Below are 21613 nucleotides of genomic sequence, written 5' to 3' on the forward strand. Positions count from 1 at the left end.
TGCACAGCCTTTGCTGAGCGCAGATGCGGCGAGTGGGGGCTACTCTTCACTGTGGTGTGGGGGCTTCTCACTGCAGTAGCTTCCCTTACGGTGTACAGGCTTAGTAGTTGTGGCACACAAGCTTAGTTGCTCCAATGCATGTGGAATCTTCCCGGACCAAGGATAGAACCTGTGTCCTCTGCACTTGCAGGCAGAGTCGAACCGCTAGACCACTCGGGAAGCACCGTAAATTTTTTAACAATGTATTTTTTGAGTTGCTTGTTTTTTAGAGGTTACTCTATCTATGGATTATAATCTGCTTTTTCATTTGTCATAGACTGTCATAGTCTATTTTAGGTCATTGCTGCTGTAGTTTTTTTTTTTTGATGTAGTTTTAATGTAGTATATAGAAGTAGTTTTGCTTCAACTTAGCTCCCTTTCTTCCTCCTTCTTTAGTGCTATTATTATTATTTATATTTTATCTATATATTTTATAAAGCCAACAAGGCAATATTATAATCATTGTTTTATAAATGTCTTTTACTATATTAAAAGAAGAAAAGAGAAAAAACTATGTTCAGTTTTTTATATTCAGCAGATATTTATTGTTTCCTTTGTTCTTTCTTTTTTTTTTCCTGTGAATTCATGTTACTACTTGCTGTCATTTCCTTTCTGACTTTCGTTAGTATTTCTTATAAGGAAGATCTGTTAACAAGGAATTCTCTCAGTCTTTGTTTTTCTAGGAATATATTTCCTTTTCATTTTTAAAGGTTAGTCATCAGCTAATGATTGGTCCTGGGTGCTGTAAGAAACTTGAGCCGATAAAAATATCTACCCTTTTGTCAGTGGATTTGTTTGTGGATTAGGGACTACATTAATAATTCAGGCAGTTTTCAACTTTGCTGAGCTTTTATATCCTTCTCCTATGTTTAAGCCTGAAGCCTACTAGTCAGCCAGGGCTGTGTGTGGTGTTTAGACCCTTTTAGGTGTTACCTGTGTTTGTGCACAGCCTCTGAGTCAGCTAGGGATATGCAGAGAGCTATCAGGCTATTCGTATTGCTGAAGCCTGGCTTGGAGAATTTTGAGCTTTACTTTACTAGCATGTGAGATGAGTGCAATTGTGCAGTAGTTTGAGCATTCTTTAGCATTGCCTTTCGTTGGGATTGGAATGAAAACTGAGCTTTCCCAGTCCTGTGGCCACTGCCGAGTTTTCCAAATTTGCTGACATATTGAGTGCAGCACTTCCATAGCATCATCTTTCAGGATTTGAAATATGCCAACTGGAATTCCATCACTTCCACTAGCTTTGTTTGTAGTGATGCTTCCTAAGGCCTTCTTGACTTCACATTCCAAGATGTCTGGCACTAGGTGAGTGATCACATCATTGTGATTATCAGGGTCAAAATTCTCCAAGCCAGGCTTCAGCAATACGTGATCCGTGAACTTCCAGATGTTCAAGCTGGTTTTAGAAAAGGCAGAAGAACCAGAGATCAAATTGCCAACATTTGCTGGATCATTGAAAAAGCAAGAGAGTTCCAGAAAAATATCTATTTCTGCTTTATTGATTATGCCAAAGCCTTTGACTGTGTGGATCATAATAAACTGTGGAAAATTCTGAAAGAGATGGGAATACCAGACCACCTGTCTTGAGAAACCTGTATGCAGGTCAGGAGGCAATGGTTAGAACTGGATATGGAACAACAGACCGGTTCCAATAGGAAAAGGAGTACATCAAGGCTGTATATTGTCACCCTGCTTATTTAACTTATATGCAGAGTACATCATGAGAAACTCTGGGCTGGAAGAAGCACAAGCTGGAATCAAGATTACTGGGAGAAATATCAATAACCTCAGATATACAGATGACACCACCCTTATGGTAGAAAGTGAAGAAAAACTAAAGAACCTCTTGATGAAAGTGAAAGAGGAGAGTGAAAAAGTTGGCTTAAAGCTCAACATTCAGAAAACTAAGATCATGGCATCTGGTCCTGTTACTTCATGGCAAATAGATGGGCAAACAGTGGCTGACTTTATTTTTTGGGCTCCAAAATCACTGCAGATGGTGATTGCAGCCATCAAATTAAAAGATGCTTACTCCTTGGAAGGAAAGTTATGACCAACCTAGACAGCATATTAAAAAGCAGAGACGTTACTTTGCCAACAAAGGTCTGTCTAGTTGAAGCTATGGTTTTTCCAGTAGTCATGTATGGCTGTGAGAGTTGGACTATAAAGAAAGCTGAGCATCGAAGAATTGATGCTTTTGAACTGTGGTGTTGGAGAAGACTCTTGAGAGTCCCTTGGACTGCAAGGAGATCCCACCAGTCCATCCTAAAGGAGATCAGTCCTGAGTGTTCATTGGAAGGACTGATGTTGAAGCTGAGACTCCAGTACTGTGGCCCCCTGATGTGAAGAGCTGACTCATTTAAAAAGACCGTGATGCTGGGAAAGATTGAGGGCAGGAGGAGAAGGGGACGACAGAGGATGAGATGGTTGGAATGCATCACCAGCTCAATGGACATGCTGCTGCTGCTGCTGCTAAGTTGCTTCAGTCGTGTCTGACTCTGTGAGACCCCTTAGATGGCAGCCCACCAGGCTCCCCCGTCCCTGAGATTCTCTAGGCAAGAACACTGGAGTGGGTTGCCATTTCCTTCTCCAATGCATGAAAGTGAAAAGTGAAAGTGAAATCGCTCAGTCATGTCCCACTCTTCACGACCCCATGGACTGCAGCCTACCAGGCTCCTCCATCCATGGGATTTTCCAGGCAAGAGTACTGGAATGGGGTGCCATTGCCTTCTCCGCAATGGACATGAGTTTGGGTAAACTCTGGGAGTTGGGATGGACAGGGAGGCCTAGTGTGCTGCAGTTCATGGGGTCGCAAAGAGTCAGACACGACTAAGTGACTGAACTGAATTGAAATAAACTGAACTGATCTGGTTATTCTGTGGGTCTCTTATTTATGACTTCCTTGTTAAGTTTTTGATTAGTCCTCTAGTCTGCACTTTGTCCCAACCAAGATGAACATCAGGCCAGTAGATTTGGAAGTTCCCACCTCCTTTTTGTAACTGAGTTTGCTACTTTTCCTAACAGCACTAGTCAGTATAGGGTTTTCATCCTCTGCTCCAAATCATGTCAACCCCTAATGGCAGAGAAGTTGCTCATTTTCCTGACAAGTTATAACCAGTGATGTGAGGGAAGCTGAAGAGGACGATGGAGGTAGCCCCAGGCAGGAACACCATGAAGTCCCTCTCTGTTTATCAGTTTTCATGAATAAACCCTTCTCAAGCTGTTGTTCTCCTTTCTTTTTTTCCGAGTCCTTTCTAATTTCCAGAGTCCTGAAATGGCTGTTTGCAAAGTTTTGTCCAGTTTATATTTGCTTTTTGAGTAAAAGATTTGCTAAGTTCTTCTGTGTGCCACAGTTATCTGTCCTTGGGTACTTTATTTTATAGGATGATTTTTATGGCACTGATAGAATCATTTTGTATTTCTCTTTATTTTCACTCTCTTTTTTAAATCTCCTGTGGCCTTTATTCCTTATGTAATGAATTTCATTGGTGGATTTCTATGCTTTCTGTATTCTTGGGATAAAATCTTTTTTGATTATAATTTATTAAGTCCTATAATACATATGTTAGTTTTTAATAATTTGATATTTATTTTTCCATTGATGTTTTTATTGAAACAGTCCTGCATTTGTCTTAATGTAAGTGAAAACTAATTCAGGCTAGAAATTTTCCCTGAGGAATATATCTGTGGCCCTAAAGAAGACTGAATTGAGCTAAAGGTGATGCAATTCCTTTTATAGGCATTATCCTGCACTGAAAACTCTGGAACATCTAGAGCATACCTATCTTCCTCAAGTAAGCCACTATCGATTCTGCAAGGTGATGGTGGACAATATCCCTAAGCTTCGAGAAGAAATTAAGGATGTGTCTATGTCCGATCTCAAAGACTTTCTGGAGAGTATCCGCAAACATTCAGACAAAATTGGAGAGACTGCCATGAAGCAAGTAGGTCTGGGGTTTGTGATAGGTTGGCCAATGACTTTGCGAGTATTCTGTTAAACAGATTTCATTTTGCTAAGTGTCTTAATTGTTTCTTGTCATTTTAGGGAAGTCCTTCATCTTTATGGGAACACGTGGTTTTAAAATATTTTTTATTTTCTTAACAGAGCAGGGAATTGTTTACCTAGTATATTGTTTTGCTCTGTGAATGCTCAGTAAATATTAATTGGCTATTATGGTTTATACTGTTGTTTTGAAGAGACTTTTCTATTTTTTGAATACTTCTCTTGACTTTGGGTATGATTCAAAGCCCAGGGTTTTAAAAAGTACTACGTCTAGTTAATGAGCTAAATTGTGCTGCATATTTCTGGTTGATTATTTACTGTGCAAGCAAAATGTTATATATGAGTATTTCTGTAATTGTTATTTCGGATATCAGTGGGTATTGATGAAAAAAGGCCTGTTGGGAAATGCTGTGATTTATGATCATAGAAAGGAATTCGCTTATAGCTTATTAAAAAATAACAAAATATTTAGATTTTTTTCTTTCAGTATCTTCGTCTCTAATTTATGAAAGTCACACAGAACATCCAGAAGTACTTTGTTGTTATGAATAAAGAACAGTAGTAATTTGCAGTATTATTTGCTCTTTTGAAACTTAAGTCATGCTGATTTTATTAAAATTTCTCAGGATACCTTGGTATAACCTACAATAATAAGTAGTACATTCGTTTTTTTTATGGGAAGTCTTGTTTGGTTCTGTAAACAACTATGTTCTTGAGTAAGTCATTTGTAGTTCATATCATTCTGTGAGGAAGGTGGGAGTAGGTCATATTTTGGGTCAGATTTTCGGTCTGAGCTATTCTTTTAGGTATTTGATTCTGTAAAAGAGATCTGCCTGTTGGAAATCCCTTTCCTAAGAGAATACAGATATTCTTTTCCCCTTTCTCCTTTAAAATTGTTTTATTATTGTACTTTGCAAAGTGGAAAGTTTAAAATTAGTTGATGATAAACTTTGATGGAAATAATCATATCATGTCTTTTTTTTTTTAATGATGTAGAAAAAATTAATCATTGGAAATATGCTTTTGCTTTGCTGTGTATATTTTGAGTACAGGAATGAAAATATCTTGTAAGACAAGTCTTAATTGTGGTTGAAAATTTTTTATTAACCTTTCAAAATATTGAAGAGTAGAGTTGCTTTCTCTAGGCCTTTGCTTGAGAAATTCCTTTGGTTTTGAAGTAAAAGAGATTCCGTGAAGAGTATTATTATTTCATTTAATGAGATTATCTGTCTCTCCCCCTAATTATCTGAAGAAATTATGGTCTAGGGCAGGGAAGTGATTTGCTCAAGTTCAGTTTATAAAGGTCAGTTACTGTAGTATAGAATTCAGATTAGATTGAGGTGAATTTATCTGCTGTGTCATTCAGTCTGTGTAAACTGTTAGCTGTTGGCTGTATTTTTGTCATTTAAAGAAATGGTGATGAAATCTTTTGTGAGTTCGGAACTTTTTAATTAATTGAGGACCCTTTATTCCTCCTATAATATTTTTCATCTCAAGTATAGCTCTTATTGCATGTATTACTATCTTATGCTATAATATCCTTGAGTAAAGATATCTTACACATTTAAAAATCTTCTGTAGTCCCTAAAAAGTAAGGAAAGTGGGAGGGAGAGAAACTACCACATACCCACATACTTTGTACATGTAGGTGTTCAATAAATATTTGTTTAATTTCATGGATGTTGGATTAAAGGGAGAGGTTATGGTTTATTTCTTTCTTATGTCAAGTCCAAAATGATGTTTCTTATTTGTGATGGTTTTCTTTGCAATGCATATTTAAGAAATGTCTCCATTATATGGCTCTGTCATTTTTAATATGGTTTTGAAGATTGCTGCAGAAGGGGAAAGACCAAAGAGTATTGGATGTGGTAGGGGTTTTTTTTGTTTTTTGTTTTTTTTTTTTAATAAGCTTGTTTATTTTGTTCTTAGCACACATTTTTTAATTTATTTTTTGTTTGTTTCTTTGGCTGTTCCCTGTGGCATGTGGGATCTTAGTTCCCTGACCAGGGATCAAACCCTAATCCATTGCACTGGAAGTACAGAATGTTAACCACTAGACTACCAGGGAAGTCCCTGTGGTAGGGTTTTTTTGGGCTAGGCATGGAGGTGACACATCATCACTACTACACTGATTTCATTGGCCAGAACTTAAAAACATGGCCATACCAACCTGCAAGGGAGACTGGGAATATAATTTCACTCTAAGAGAAGAACGCAGTTTTGGTGAATAGCAGCTAGTCTCTGGCACAGTCTGCTCTTTTGCTCATCAAATATGTCTTCACTCTTCCTTTCATCCATACAACATGTCTGTCCCTTCCCTAAGGAATACAACCTAATATCCCATCTAGTTACTACATCCATCTCAAAGAATGGTATTTTCCAGGGATGTTCAGTACTCTCCATCAGACCCAGATGTGGCTCTTCAGTGAGCTGATGACCATGGAGAAGCTCGAACAGAATAGCTACAACGAAAAACTTCCATTTAGAAATCGGAAGAACAGGACATGTACAGTATTCCCTGTTTCATATCAAATCATCTCATCTTTTTGGGTCATCATTGGGAAATCTTTCTGAATTAGTAATAGGGGAACTTCCTTGCTTAGATGTTGACTCTCTGGAAAGAACTCCTTTGCTGCATCGTAGTTTTTCTTTGCCTATTTTATTTTTCCTGTGTACATTTCTGAAGTGTGTGCTGGGGAATTGTCATTGATTTGAATACTTCTTTTTCTCTCTGTAGATATACATATATAGCTAGATGTATATCTACAACCACATTTATATCTCTGTGTATCTCTCAGTGCCCGCTTTCTGCTTCTACAAGTTTAGGAGCCCAACGTTTGTTTTAATGTTCTGAACAAAGATTTATTTAGTCCAGATTTGTGGGTTTTGGCGTTATAGTTACCTCAAAACTTAGTCGACCTCCGATCTGTTTGTTTTCAGTAGGTTCTGCTTAGATACTGTACCCAGTGTTTTTTTCTAAATATAATTTTTGGGAATGACTTTTTTCTTCTTCCCTGTTTGGAGAGGTAGTGGAACTGGGGGAGAATAACTCTTGCCTCATGTCTTTTTTCTTATTTTAATGGCCCTACTTGGAGGCCATATGAAATAATGAGTAAGAAAATCATACCTGAATCTAATTATTGCCTCAGAATTAAGTTCAACAAGGTTTTCTTTGGACTTAATTGCTCAAACTTTTACCATCTTTTTCTTTTACTGTTTGGGATCTGTATGTGTTCAGCTTTCTGACCCTCTGAGGCCCAAGTTTCTGGCCTCAGAAATATGGCCCAAATTTTAGTTTGCAAATTGGGAAATTCTGTGCTCATCTCTTTTGTGTGAAACCTTGCTAAAAGCAGAAAGTAAATGCCAATATACACCATAACTCTCTACATTTACTTATAAAGCTACAGGCCCAGTAGCCATGTGGTATGCTTTTTCATTTATTACTGGTTCCCATCTTACCAGTTTTTGGTTTTTTTTTGCCAGAATATCATAGGCTCGTCAGGCTTTTGGCTTGCTAAATATATATTCTTACTGCCTACTGCCTGACCTCTAAACTGATGCCATTTATTTTAGGCTTTTTTGTTATTTTTTGTTATCAACACCATTCTTCCAACTCTAGTGCTTGTTTCTTTAAGTAATGCTACCTCTTACAATAGTTAAGCTCTAAAATCTCACCCTAGAAATTCTATTTTTTTGCTTAGGTGAAGTCTTAAATGGGTATTCCTGGTGGGGTAGCTCTTCTTCAAGTGACTATGAAGGGATCTAGGACTTGTGGCTCTATCACTTCAACATGTGACTTTCAGTGTTATAGCAGTAGGGAAAGCAGTAACAGCATTAGGGTCTTTTTTTTTTTTTTTTTTCATTGACCAACTTGTAAATGATACATATGACTACTGCCTACATTACATTGGCTGAAGCTCACACACTGCATGTGAGGATTGGAAATACAGTTTATCTGTGTGACCGAGAGAAAGAGGAAATAGTTTTGGTGAATAGCTAGCTACTCTGCTACAACCTACTATTATATAGCCTAGAAAAATACATATCTCCATGTTTTTTCCCTTTTTTCTTCACAGTTTCATCTCTTTAACATTTCTCCCCCGTATGTTTGCCTTATAATTTACTGATCCAGTTTTTAGCGTTGTCTGTGCCGCTAATCATCATTTTTAGTTCAACAACTGTAGTTTTGGCCTTAAAAATATGTTCTTGTCCTTTAAAGAAAAATTTAAGTGGTCTTCTTTAGAATCATACAAGAAAACAGATTTGAAAGTATCAATTTTGATAGCTGATCTAGGTGCTTCTAGCAATTATATAGTACTTTATGCTTTTTCTTGGTGGACATCTCCCTTTTTCTTATTCTACTTACCCTATCCTGAGTTGCTGCATTGATCCATGGTTGAACGTTGTCCTTTGTAAAATCAAATGTTGAAGGCAGTTGGTAGACTCGCTTCTCTTTGGGATATACCATTTAAGTCACCAGAAGGACTCCACCAAATTGGGGTTTAATGAGCAAAGTAGGCTCCAGACAGTTATCTGAGATTATAATCTCAAAGTGTTTGTTCAATTTTGTCAAGATATATGATGCAAAAATTACTATTTGAGGATGATGAAAAAATGCCATTTGAGGGATATGTAGTTTTATCAATTTTTCTGTATTCCAAGTATTATATTGTTTCTGGATTTTTATCTGTAGGAAGATCTTTGCTTTGGTTTCATGTGGTAGGCAAATTTCTGAGACAGTCCCCAGGATTCCTGCCCCCTGGTCTGTACACCCTATAAAATCTTCTCCCTTGAGTGTGTGAGCCTAGTGTATAAGGTGGGCAGCTTTAAAAGAAGGTCTAGAGGTACAGTCAAAGGTCCATATAGTCAAAGCTGTGGTTTTTGCAGTAGTCATGTGTGGATGTGAGAGTTGGACCATAAAGAAAGCTGAGTGCCGTAGAATTCATGCTTTTGAACTGTAGTGTTGGAGAAGACTCTTGAGCATCCCTTGGACTGTAAGGAGATCAAACCAGTCAGTCCTAAAGGAAATCAGTCCTGTGTATTCATCGAAAGGACTGATGCTGATTCTGAAACTCCAATACTTTGGCTACCTGGTGCAAAGAACTGACTCATTGGAAAAGGCCCTGATGCTGGGAAAGATTGAAGGCAGGAAGAGAAGGGGACGACAAAGAGTGAGATGGTTGGACGGCATCATCGACTTGATGGACATGAGTTTGAGCAAGCTCTGGGTGTTGGTGATGGACAGGGAAGCCTGGCATACTTCAGTTCATGGGGTCACAAAGAGTCGGACACAGCTGAGCAGCTGAACTGAACTGAGAGATTAGATACAGAAGTTAGATTAAAAACTGCATTTGATGCTTAACTGTTGATCTTGAAGAAACAGATTGCCATTGTTTTGGAGAGGGCCATGTGGCAGGGAATTGTAGGCCGCCTTGAGTTGCTGAGAGCTATCCCTAGCCAACAGCCAGCAAGAAAATGGGGACCTGAGTTCTACAATTACAAGGAACTGAATTCTGGCAACAATATGAGTAAACTTAGAAGACCCTGAGCTCTAAATGAAACCACAGGCCTGACTGACATCATGATTTCAGTCTGGTGAGACCCCTGAACAGAAGACTCAGCACAAACATGCTTAACTTCTGATATATGGAAACTCAGGTAATATTTTTGTGTACTTTTAAGTCACTAAGTTTATAGTAGTATATTACACAGCAATAGAAAATTAATACACTTTTATTTTGGTCTTGAATAGAATTAATTTTTACTGAATTGTTCATTTTAATTTTGCCTTTGGATCTAGGAAACAATGGTATAGTCAGTCTGGTTTAAAATGTGTTAAGCTAGAAGTCTCTGAGTCTTTCAGTTGTCTTCCAATATACCTGGGAAGCTGTAGAAAATCTAGAGAATGTATAAGTATGAAACTGTTAGGGGAAGCACATTGACTAAACTGCCCACCCTGGCCAGGCTCCATAGTAACCATTGGCATCAGTTACTTTACAATAGGAAGTCCTGGTAAGGAACACGGACTTACTAAGTCACTCCAACTGGAAGAGTTTGGGAAAGGTCAAAAGGAAATGTTACGTGTCCTACCACCTCCCAGAAATCCTTCTCACTGGCATCCATCTTGGCCCAAGGTGTGCACCACTAGGAAGGACCCTGAGTCAGAGTGACTAGCCAAAGACAACCCAGAAACTAATCTGATCTCCCTAAAACTTGAGGCTGCGAACCATGTGGCAGAGCAGTTCTCCTGGGTTCCCTTACCTTCCTGCTCTCTGCCCAGTTGCCCCTTCCCAATAAAGTCTCTTGCTTTGTTAGCATGTGTATGTCCTTGGGCAGTTCACTTTTGAGTATTAGACAAGAACCAGTCTTGGGCCCTGGAAGAGTTTCCTCTTCCTGCCACAAAACCTAGAATAGAAGTTCAATCATATACCGGAATCTGAGGAGGAATTTTGAAATTGTTCATTCTACTGTTTATTGCCATTTTGAATTTTAAGTTAAGCAGTTTTATTAAAAAAAAAAAAAAAAAACCACGTTCATCTTCCTGTATATCTCTTAACATGAATTAGATTGAAAGCATTTAATGGACCCTCCTGTGAGCTCCGCTGCAAGAAGTAGAGCTATCTTTAAAGCAAGTAGAAAAACCTTCCCTTTTGTCCTATCCCATCTTCTATGTTGATATTCTTACAGTGTGCTTCCAGAATACTGTGTATGTCTTATTTTGGAATAATCAATTTAGCTTGACCTGATTTTATAAAAAATGTCTAAAGTAGTTCTTTGTTAATTGTATACTGTTTTTTAGTTTTCTTTATGAAATTGATTTCTGTAATTCACTTGTTATGGAATTGATTTGTGCAGGAGGGAAGTTCTATATTTGTTATTTTGATTAGTTTGCCTTAGGCTTTGTGGGACTAAATAACATTTGTAACATAAACATTCTTGGCTAGGTTGATTTCTATGTGAAGTCCTTTAACAAAAGGAAGAATTTATTTACTTTTAAAATTCTAACTTGGCTTTGCCAAATTATATGGGTTATATAACTGATGCTTAGAAAAGGAACTGGTTGCTCATAAAAGAAATAGAAGGCTCCCAGGCATTCTTCCTTTAGTAACTGGTTTTAAAGAAACTGATCCTTGGATAAGATTAGTTTTCACCATGGCTCTTTCCGTGGTCTTCCGAAGTGGCCCAGTGGTAAAGAATCCACCTGCAATGCAGGAGATGTGAGTTCAATCCCTGGGTAGGAAAGATCCCCTGGAGAAGGAAATGGCAACCCTCTCAGTATTCTTGCCTGGGGAATCCCATGCACAGAGGAGCCTGGCAGGCTGCAGTCCATGGGGTCTCAAATAATTGGACATGATTACGTGACTGAGCACATGCATTTGCACAATTATTTCAGCCTTTGACTTCCTTTGGTTAAATCTTGGCTGTAGCAAAATGAGCTCTTTTATTTATTGTGTAGAACATCTTTTGATTTAGATTAGGCATGGTACTACCAGCTGAGTTCATATAGGCCATGTAACGCCTGCCAAGTAAAAGTGTTGCCATTGAAACCTCTTTTGTGCTGGGTGCTCGGCAAAGCTTCCACAGAATATGGTCTTTGGAGTCAAAGAAGATGATGCTCACTTGGTTGGTGTTCCTGGATTTACTTTTATTCTCTTTTCTTCTTGATTTTGATATTTATGTATTTGTGCAGTTTCTTGCTCCTTACTCTTTGATAATACAGATGGCCTTAGGGTAGGATGGGGGAATATGGACCTGTAAAACAGGGATTCTTGAAGTCGGAACCAATCGGAGTAGCTTATGCTAGATCGTACAATGTTAGAATCTGAAAAGGATAGTAGGCATTTAAGTTTACTGTTCAGTAATATGATAATTAACAGATAGACTTTGCAGTTTGGGTTAGACTCCTGGATTTGCCATTTGCTAGCTGCATAACAGTGGGCAATTTACTAAACAAAACATTCAGCCTTCACAGCTCTATAGTTAGAATTTTTAATCTCCTCTTCAAAGATGTGGAAATGTTTAGGGAAATCAAGGACTTAGATTAGTCCTAGGCTTATAATATATGTTAAGTTAAAAAGAAAGAACCGTCCTAGATGAATGGTGAATGTAAATAGATTCTAAGAGTATGGAGAAAGAGAAGATAAACTTGATGATTGAAATACTTTTAATTTTATCCCTAAAATTCAGTTTTCTGTCACAATTGTCAGCCTCGAATTAGATTTCACTTTAAACATTTTTTTCTCCTTCTGATAAAAATTATTTCTATTATGTATACTTTTAAAATATTTTGCACCTGATTTCAGTTAAAAAGATGAATGTTAAATTTAAAAGGGCAGTGACTCGATTCATGTTGCATGAAAGAACATGGAGAATTTATTTCTTACATCTGAGGACAATATTGAGGCTTGGTTTTGAGTTTTCTTCAGGATAAAAAGGAAACTATGGTGTGTGTATGTGTGTGTAAATATAATAAATGTATTATTTATTTGCTTTGACTAAGCAAAGCATGCTAGCTTATTAGGAGAAATTTTTCTGTTATCAAAGGCAAATTGTCATATGGATTCTCAATATAATTTGTAAACATGGCCTCATACAGTGCTCATCATAAATAGACCATAACTTTAGAAAAACAGCAGCTATTGCAATGTTTATACCATCTCTCACAAATATGCTACATATATACATATATATACACACATATATATGTTTCAGTTATTTTAAGATTAAATTCTTTTGAAAATATTCCTTTTACTGAGCCTTGGCTTATACTGGAGAGCAGTAATACTTAATTTAAAACTGTATGGTGTCATAAGAATAAACTGCTGAGTAGAATAGAAACATAGAAATTGACCCAAATATATAGTATATGGATTTAATAAGTGATAAAGGTAGTGTTAGAGGCATAGACACAAACAAGTTAGCATTACGCCATAAAGTTGTAAAGTACGTTTCCTCAGTAAGCCTTATTGGCAGAGAGGTCAGCACAGTGCACAAAATTACCATCGTCCTGTCATTTTATGAAGGACTCTGATGGGTTCTACCTTGCACTACAAGCAACAGCATATGCCTCAGGAGAAGGGCTCTGCTCTTTTATTATTGATAGGGAAGCTGAGAGAGGGGGACACCAATCAGTATGTACTAGATGGCTCCTTGTTGGTCAGAGAAATGATTTGGCTAGGAGAATTCTCATATCAATGCCACTTAGATTAGCTAAAGAGACCTAGTGTTCTTCAGATGAACTTATTCAGTCGACTGAAGTAGTTCATTGCTAAGCTTTGAGAATGGGAAAGGCAGAGAGCTACTTGGGCCCCCAAGGTGGCATCTCACAGCAGGAAGGAATGCCGTTAGTGCGATTGCTGCTTTACGTATCTGTCTTCCCAAGCAGTTTATGGTCTCTGTAAGGACAGAGGTGGGTTTTTTAGCTTTGTATCTTCAGCACCTTTCCAGCATAGTGTTTGGTCATAGGAGATAGTTAATAAATCAATTGATTACTCTTAATTATGTATCTAATTAAATTTAATGTACCTATACCTTAACATTTTTCAGGAAAGCTACCCTTTTTGATATTCTAAGGTATATTCTCTTATTTCAATTATATTCTTAACTATATGAAAATACCTAAATGGATGGATTTTGAAACTATCTGAAAGTTCTGTGGAGGTGCTATAGAGTGATCAAATTTTTTTTTTTAATTTATTTTTTTCCATTTATTTTTATTAGTTGGAGGCTAATTACTTTACAACATTGCAGTGGTTTTTGTCATACATTGAAATGAATTAGACATGGATTTACATGTATTCCCCATCCTGATTCCCCCTCCCACATCCCTCTCCACCCGATCCCTCTGGGTCTTCCCAGTGCACCAGGCCCGAGCACTTGTCTCATGCATCCAACCTGGGCTGGTGATCTGTTTCACCTTAGATAATATACATGTTTTGATGCTGTTCTCTTGAAACATCCCACCCTCGCCTTCTCCCACAGAGTCCACAAGTCTGTTCTATACATCTGGGTCTCTTTTTCTGTTTTGCATATAGGGTTATCGTTACCATCTTTCTAAAGTCCATATATATGTGTTAGTATACTGTAGTGGTCTTTATCTTTCTGGCTTACTTTGCTCTGTATAATGGGCTCCAGTTTCATCCATCTCATTAGAACTGATTCAAATGAATTCTTTTTAATGGCTGAGTAATATTCCATGGTGTATATGTACCACAGCTTCCTCATCCATTCGTCTGCTGATGGGCATCTAGGTTGCTTCCATGTCCTGGCTATTATAAACAGTGCTGTGATGAACATTGGGGTGCACGTGTCTCTTTCAGATCTGGTTTCCTTGGTGTGTATGCCCAGAAGTGGGGTTGCTGGGTCATATGGCAGTTTTATTTCCAGCTTTTTAAGAAATCTCCACACTGTTTTCCATAGTGGCTGTACTAATTTGCATTCCCACCAACAGTGTAAGAGGCTTCCCTTTTCTCCACACCCTCTCCAGCATTTATTGCTTGTAGACTTTTGGATAGCAGCCATCCTGACTGGCGTGTAATGGTACCTCATTGTGGTTTTGATTTGCATTTCTCTGATAATGAGTGATGTTGAGCATCTTTTCATGTGTTTTTGTGCCATCTGTATGTTAGAGTGATCAAATTAACTTCTTAATAAAGATGGTGTGTTGAACACATACATTTCTGTCTTCTGCCTCTCATAAAAACAACAGCCAAGGAAATTTTTTTAAAAAAGCACAAGCTGTCAAACATGAAGAACATAGAAGAGAAGGTGACAGCACAGTTTTTGGAAATTGGAAAGTAAAAAGATGTGTGAAAATTGTCCTAGCATATCCAAGAAAACTCAGTCCTAAATCGGTGGTAGAAGAAACTGAGAACAATCTAGTTTTAGGGTTTTGCAGAACCTCTGTGTTTAAGAAATTGCTGGCCTCTAGGAAAGGGGGAAAAAATTGATGCCCAAAAAGAAAGACTGGTTGAATGTCTATTTAAGAATCAGTTAGACACAACCGTTGGTTGAGTGTCTATTTCAGAATCAATTAGGATTCCTTCCTTAACTTTTCTTGCCAGTTGACTACCTGCTTCCATCTCTAGCAGAAGACTAGAGAACAATAGACACAAACTGAAAACAGCAAGTTTATATCCTAAATATTGAGATTTATCCTAAATCTCACAGCCCTCCTTTCTGATTTCGTTTCTAGAACCAGACTTACACCCTTCAGGTGTGAGACTGGAAGATAATCTGAATACTCTGAATAATATAATTAACCCAAAAGAAGTGCCCTAAAGATATGTCCACTGGGCATTCACCAATAAAAAGGGCAAGTCGGATCACTTTGAAGGTCACAGTTGATTAGACTAATGTACAGCCAGAGAAATTTCAGTTAGGCTTTTTAGTATCCCAAATTAAAAATTGAGCAGATGGCTAAGGATCACCAGATACTTGAAAAAAGATTCTGATGTGAAAATATAGTCAGAACAGATGTAGAAAGAAGCAGCATGAAGAAGATAGAAACTGTGCAAGAAGAGAAAAACCTAAAAGGCAAAATGAAAGAAACCATCATCAGTAGCATTAGAAAGATAAGAGAAAGTAAGTTACATGGTAGAAGCAAGATCAAAATGCTACATAAAAGGAGAAGAGCAGAGAACAACAAGGATGTTTAAAAATTAAAAATATGGCAGCTGAAAACACTTAAAGGAGGGTTTGGAAAATAAAGTTGAAATAGTCTTTTAGAGAAAAGAGTAAAAAGAAAAAGAGAACATGGGAAATAGAAAAGATAAAAGAATATTAGGGAGTCAGTCCAGGAGATCTAAAATAGCATTTGAATACTAGGTATTTTAGAAAAAGGAAGCAAAAAAGAAGGGAAGGAATTCATCATAGAAATAATGCAGGATTCCCTTTTCTCCACACCCTCTCCAGCATTTATTGCTTGTAGACTTTTGGATAGCAGCCATCCTGACTGGCGTATAATGGTACCTCATTGTGGTTTTGATTTGCATTTCTCTGATAATGAGTGATGTTGAGCATCTTTTCATGTGTTTGTTAGCCATCTGTATGTCTTCCTTGGAGAAATGTCTGTTGAGTTATTTGGCCCATTTTTTGATTGGGTCATTTATTTTTCTGGAGTTGAGCTGGAGGAGTTGCTTGTATATTTTTGAGATTAATCCTTTGTCTGTTGCTTCGTTTGCTATTATTTTCTCCCAATCTGAGGGCTGTCTTTTCACCTTGCTTATAGTTTCCTTTGTTGTGCAAAAGCTTTTAAGATTCATTAGGTCCCATTTGTTTATTTTTGCTTTTATTTCTAAAATTCTGGGATGTGGGTCATAGAGGATCCTGCTGTGATTTATGTCGGAGAGTGTTTTGCCTATGTTCTCCTCTAGGAGTCTTATAGTTTCTGGTCTTATATTTAGATCTTTAATCCATTTTGAGTTTATTTTTGTGTATGGTGTTAGAAAGTGTTCTAGTTTCATTCTTTTACAGGTGGTTGACCAGTTTTCCCAGCACCACTTGTTAAAGAGGTTATCTTTTTTCCATTGTATATCCTTGCCTCCTTTGTCGAAGATAAGGTGACCATAGGTTCGTGGATTTATCTCTGGGCTTTCTATTCTGTTCCATTGATCTATATTTCTGTCTTTGTGCCAGTACCATACTGTCTTGATGACTGTGGCTTTGTAGTAGAGTCTGAAGTCAGGCAGATTGATTCCTCCTGTTCCATTCTTCTTTCTCAGGATTACTTTGGCTATTCGAGGTTTTTTGAATTTCCATACAAATTGTGAAATTATTTGTTCTAGTTCTGTGAAAAATACCGTTGGTAGTTTGATAGGGATTGCATTGAATCTATAGATTGCTTTGGGTAGAATAGCCATTTTGACAATATTGATTCTTCCAATCCATGAACACGGTATATTTCTCCATCTGTTTGTGTCCTCTTTGATTTCTTTCATCAGTGTTTTATAGTTTTCTATGTATAGGTCTTTTGTTTCTTTAGGTAGATATACTCCTAAGTATTTTATTCTTTTTGTTGCAATGGTGAATGGTATTGTTTCCTTAATTTCTCTTTCTGTTTTCTCATTGTTAGTGTATAGGAATGCAAGAGATTTCTGTGTGTTAATTTTATATCCTGCAACTTTACTGTATTCATTGATTAGCTCTAGTAATTTTCTGGTAGAGTCTTTAGGGGTTTTCTATGTAGAGGATCATGTCATCTGCAAACAGCGAGAGTTTCACTTCTTCTTTTCCTATCTGGATTCCTTTTACTTCTTTTTCTGCCCTGATTGCTGTGGTGTACCCTCTTACACTGTTGGTGGGAATGCAAATTCGTACAGCCACTATGGAAAACAGTGTGGAGATTTCTTAAAAAGCTGGAAATAGAACTGCCATATGACCCAGCAATCCCACTTCTGGGCATACACACCAAGGAAACCAGATCTGAAAGAGCCACATGCACCCCAATGTTCATCGCAGCACTGTTTATAATAGCCAGGACATGGAAGCAACCCAGATGCCCATCAGCAGACGAATGGATGAGGAAGCTGTGGTACATATACACCATGGAATATTACTCAGCCATTAAAAAGAATTCATTTGAATCAGTTCTAATGAGATGGATGAAACTGGAGCCCATTATACAGAGCGAAGTAAGCCAGAAAGATAAAGACCATTACAGTATACTAACACATATATATGGACTTTAGAAAGATGGTAACGATAACCCTATATGCAAAACAGAAAAAGAGACTCAGATGTATGGAACAGACTTGTGGACTCTGGGAGAAGGCGAGGGTGGGATGTTTCAAGAGAACAGCATTGAAACATGTATATTATCTAGGGTGAAACAGATCACCAGCCCAGGTTGGGTGCATGAGACAAGTGCTCGGGCCTGGTGCACTGGGAAGACCCAGAGGGATCGGGTGGAGAGGGAGGTGGGAGGGGGGACTGGGATGGGGAATACATGTAAATCCATGGCTAATTCATTTCAATGTATGACAAAAACTACTGTAATGATGTAAAGTAATTAGCCTCCAACTAATAAAAATAAATGGAAAAAAAAAAGAAAAAAAAAAAAAGAAATAATGCAGGAAATTTCCCCAAATTCTATTAATAAGACACAAACAAGCAGATTAAATGACCTACCAAGTATCCAACAAAAAGGATGAAAGTAGACTTACATCAAGGCATATTGTAAAATTTCAGAAACCAGAGGACAAAGTGAAAGTCATAGGTGTCTTTAGAGATTATAGGCAGTATCTTACATGCCTGTGAATTACATTCATACAGTTATAATAGTTAAATGCTAAAGCTGAAAGTTAGCATATATAATTAATCCATTGATTTATCTGTGTTGTAGAGGGATGGGTGAATGGACACTGCCCAGGTATGTGGTACTGGTGTGTTAACATGAAAGAGACCTAAACCCCGTTCTTCCATGATGGAAAGTCAATGATAATGCTTAAAACTAAATTGTAATAGCCAAGAGGTAGAAACAACCCAGCTATCCATTGACAGATGGATAAGCAAAAAAAGGTGGAATATTGTTTCACCTTAAAAAAGGAAATTTTGACACATGCTGCAACATGGATGAACCGTAAAGACATTATGCTAAGTGAAATAAGCCTGGCATGAGTGGACAAATACTGTTTAGTTCCACTTATCTGAGGTTCTCGAATTAGTCAAATTTATACAGACAGAAAGTAGAATGATGGTTTCCAGGGCCTAGTAATAAAGGGAATAAGGAGTTAGTATTTAATGGGTACAGAGTTTCACTTGGGGAAGATGAAGAGTTTCTAAAGATGGTGGTAGTAATGGTTGTATAACAATGTGAATGTACTTAATACCACAGAAGTATACAATTAAAAATGGTAAAAATGGACAATTCTGTGTCATAAATCTTACCACAATGAAAAAGAATCTAAAGAAACAGGCAGTAGCACACTTAAGCATGGTATATAGAGATAAAGAGTGGTTGCTTCTGGGGAGCTGGGTTTGGGGAATAGAGGAGAGGAGAAAACAGTTGTTTTTCATAATAAGTCTTTGTGTATAATTTAACTATGCACAAATTTGCACATATAACTTAGATAAGATATATTGAACAAAAAAAAAGAACAGAAACTTAAGTCAGATTTGGTATATGTGTATAATAGGGGAGATCAGTCCTGGGTGTTCATTGGAAGGACTGATGCTGAAGCTGAAACTTCAATACTTTGGCCACCTCATGCGAAGAGTTGACTCATTGGAAAAGACCCTGATGCTGGGAGGGATTCGGGGCAGGAGGAGAAGGGGATGACAGAGGATGAGATGGCTGGATGGCATCACCAACTTGATGGACATGAGTTTGAGTGAACTCTGGGAGTTGGTGATGGACAGGGAGGCTTGGCGTGCTGCGATTCGTGGGGTCACAAAGAGTCGGACCTGACTGAGCGACTGAACTGAACTGATAATAGTTAGGATTTTTGGTGGACTGGATATGAGATAGTAAGTGTTATGACTGTCAGGTACAAAGGAAGTGTTCCCTTATTTAAGGGATTATTTACACTTATTTATGGCATTATTGATTTTCCTTTCTGCTCTATGTGAGTAATTGAGGAGTCTAAAGAATCATAGCTATAGCAAGATGGAAAAGGAATTATGTGTTAGATATAAATTAAATGATTCCATCCAATTCTCTGTTGTATTGTGTGCCTTATTAAAGGAGTGAACAGATAAGTCTGATATAATGGACAATAAAGCAAGTGTTTTTTAAAAAATAATATAAAAATCTTAAAAGTGATGATTTTTTTTTTTTTTTTTTACTTTCATGGTTTTATTTTTTTTCTTTTTTTTTTTTAATTTTTTTTTCTTTTTTTAAATTTTTTTAATTTTTATTAGTTGGAGGCTAATTACTTTACATCATTACAGTAGTTTTTGTTATACATTGATATGAATTAGCCATGGATTTACATGTATTCCCCATCCCAGTCCCCCCTCCCACCTCCCTCTCCACCCGATCCCTCTGGGTCTTCCCAGTGCACCAGGCCCGAGCACTTGTCTCATGTACCCAACCTGGGCTGGTTATCCGTTTCACCCTAGATAATATACATGTTTCAATGCTGTTCTCCTGAAACATCCCACCCTCTCCTTCTCCCAGAGTCCACAAGTCTGTTCCATACATCTGAGTCTCTTTTTCTGTTTTGCATATAGGGTTATCGTTACCATCTTTCTAAAGTCCATATATATGTGTTAGTATACTGTAATGGTCTTTATCTTTCTGGCTTACTTCGCTCTGTATAATGGGCTCCAGTTTCATCCATCTCATTAGAACTGATTCAAATGAATTCTTTTTAATGGCTGAGTAATATTCCATGGTGTATATGTACCACAGCTTCCTCATCCATTCGTCTGCTGATGGGCATCTGGGTTGCTTCCATGTCCTGGCTATTATAAACAGTGCTGCGATGAACATTGGGGTGCATGTGGCTCTTTCAGATCTGGTTTCCTTGGTGTGTATGCCCAGAAGTGGGATTGCTGGGTCATATGGCAGTTCTATTTCCAGCTTTTTAAGAAATCTCCACACTGTTTTCCATAGTGGCTGTACTAATTTGCATTCCCACCAACAGTGTAAGAGGGATCCCTTTTCTCCACATCCTCTCCAGCATTTATTGCTTGTAGACTTTTGGATAGCAGCCATCCTGACTGGCGTGTAATGGTACCTCATTGTGGTTTTGATTTGCATTTCTCTGATAATGAGTGATGTTGAGCATCTTTTCATGTGTTTGTTAGCCATCTGTATGTCTTCCTTGGAGAAATGTCTGTTGAGTTCTTTGGCCCATTTTTTGATTGGGTCATTTATTTTTCTGGAGTTGAGCTGGAGGAGTTGCTTGTATATTTTTGAGATTAATCCTTTGTCTGTTGCTTCGTTTGCTATTATTTTCTCCCAATCTGAGGGCTGTCTTTTCACCTTGCTTATAGTTTCCTTTGTTGTGCAAAAGCTTTTAAGATTCATTAGGTCCCATTTGTTTATTTTTGCTTTTATTTCTGAAATTCTGGGATGTGGGTCATAGAGGATCCTGCTGTGATTTATGTCGGAGAGTGTTTTGCCTATGTTCTCCTCTAGGAGTCTTATAGTTTCTGGTCTTATATTTAGATCTTTAATCCATTTTGAGTTTATTTTTGTGTATGGTGTTAGAAAGTGTTCTAGTTTCATTCTTTTACAGGTGGTTGACCAGTTTTCCCAGCACCACTTGTTAAAGAGGTTATCTTTTTTCCATTGTATATCCTTGCCTCCTTTGTCGAAGATAAGGTGACCATAGGTTCGTGGACTTATCTCTGGGCTTTCTATTCTGTTCCATTGATCTATATTTCTGTCTTTGTGCCAGTACCATACTGTCTTGATGACTGTGGCTTTGTAGTAGAGTCTGAAGTCAGGCAGATTGATTCCTCCAGTTCCATTCTTCTTTCTCAGGATTACTTTGGCTATTCGAGGTTTTTTGTATTTCCATACAAATTGTGAAATTATTTGTTCTAGTTCTGTGAAAAATACTGTTGGTAGTTTGATAGGGATTGCATTGAATCTATAGATTACTTTGGGTAGTATAGCCA

At 37.6% G+C, this 21613-nt stretch overlaps 1 protein-coding gene across 1 annotated transcript in view; it reads left to right on the forward strand.

The window, feature by feature from the left end:
- The window catches only part of EXOC6B (exocyst complex component 6B), a 675781-nt gene that overhangs the window by 121367 nt on the left and 532801 nt on the right, over nt 1–21613 (forward strand). The window contains 1 exon segment of the mRNA XM_070476359.1: nt 3782–3986. Within this exon segment, the coding sequence (XP_070332460.1) occupies nt 3782–3986 (205 nt within the window).

This window comes from Odocoileus virginianus, chromosome 2 (genome assembly GCF_023699985.2).
Source record: "Odocoileus virginianus isolate 20LAN1187 ecotype Illinois chromosome 2, Ovbor_1.2, whole genome shotgun sequence".
NCBI classification, from domain to species: Eukaryota; Metazoa; Chordata; class Mammalia; order Artiodactyla; family Cervidae; genus Odocoileus; species Odocoileus virginianus.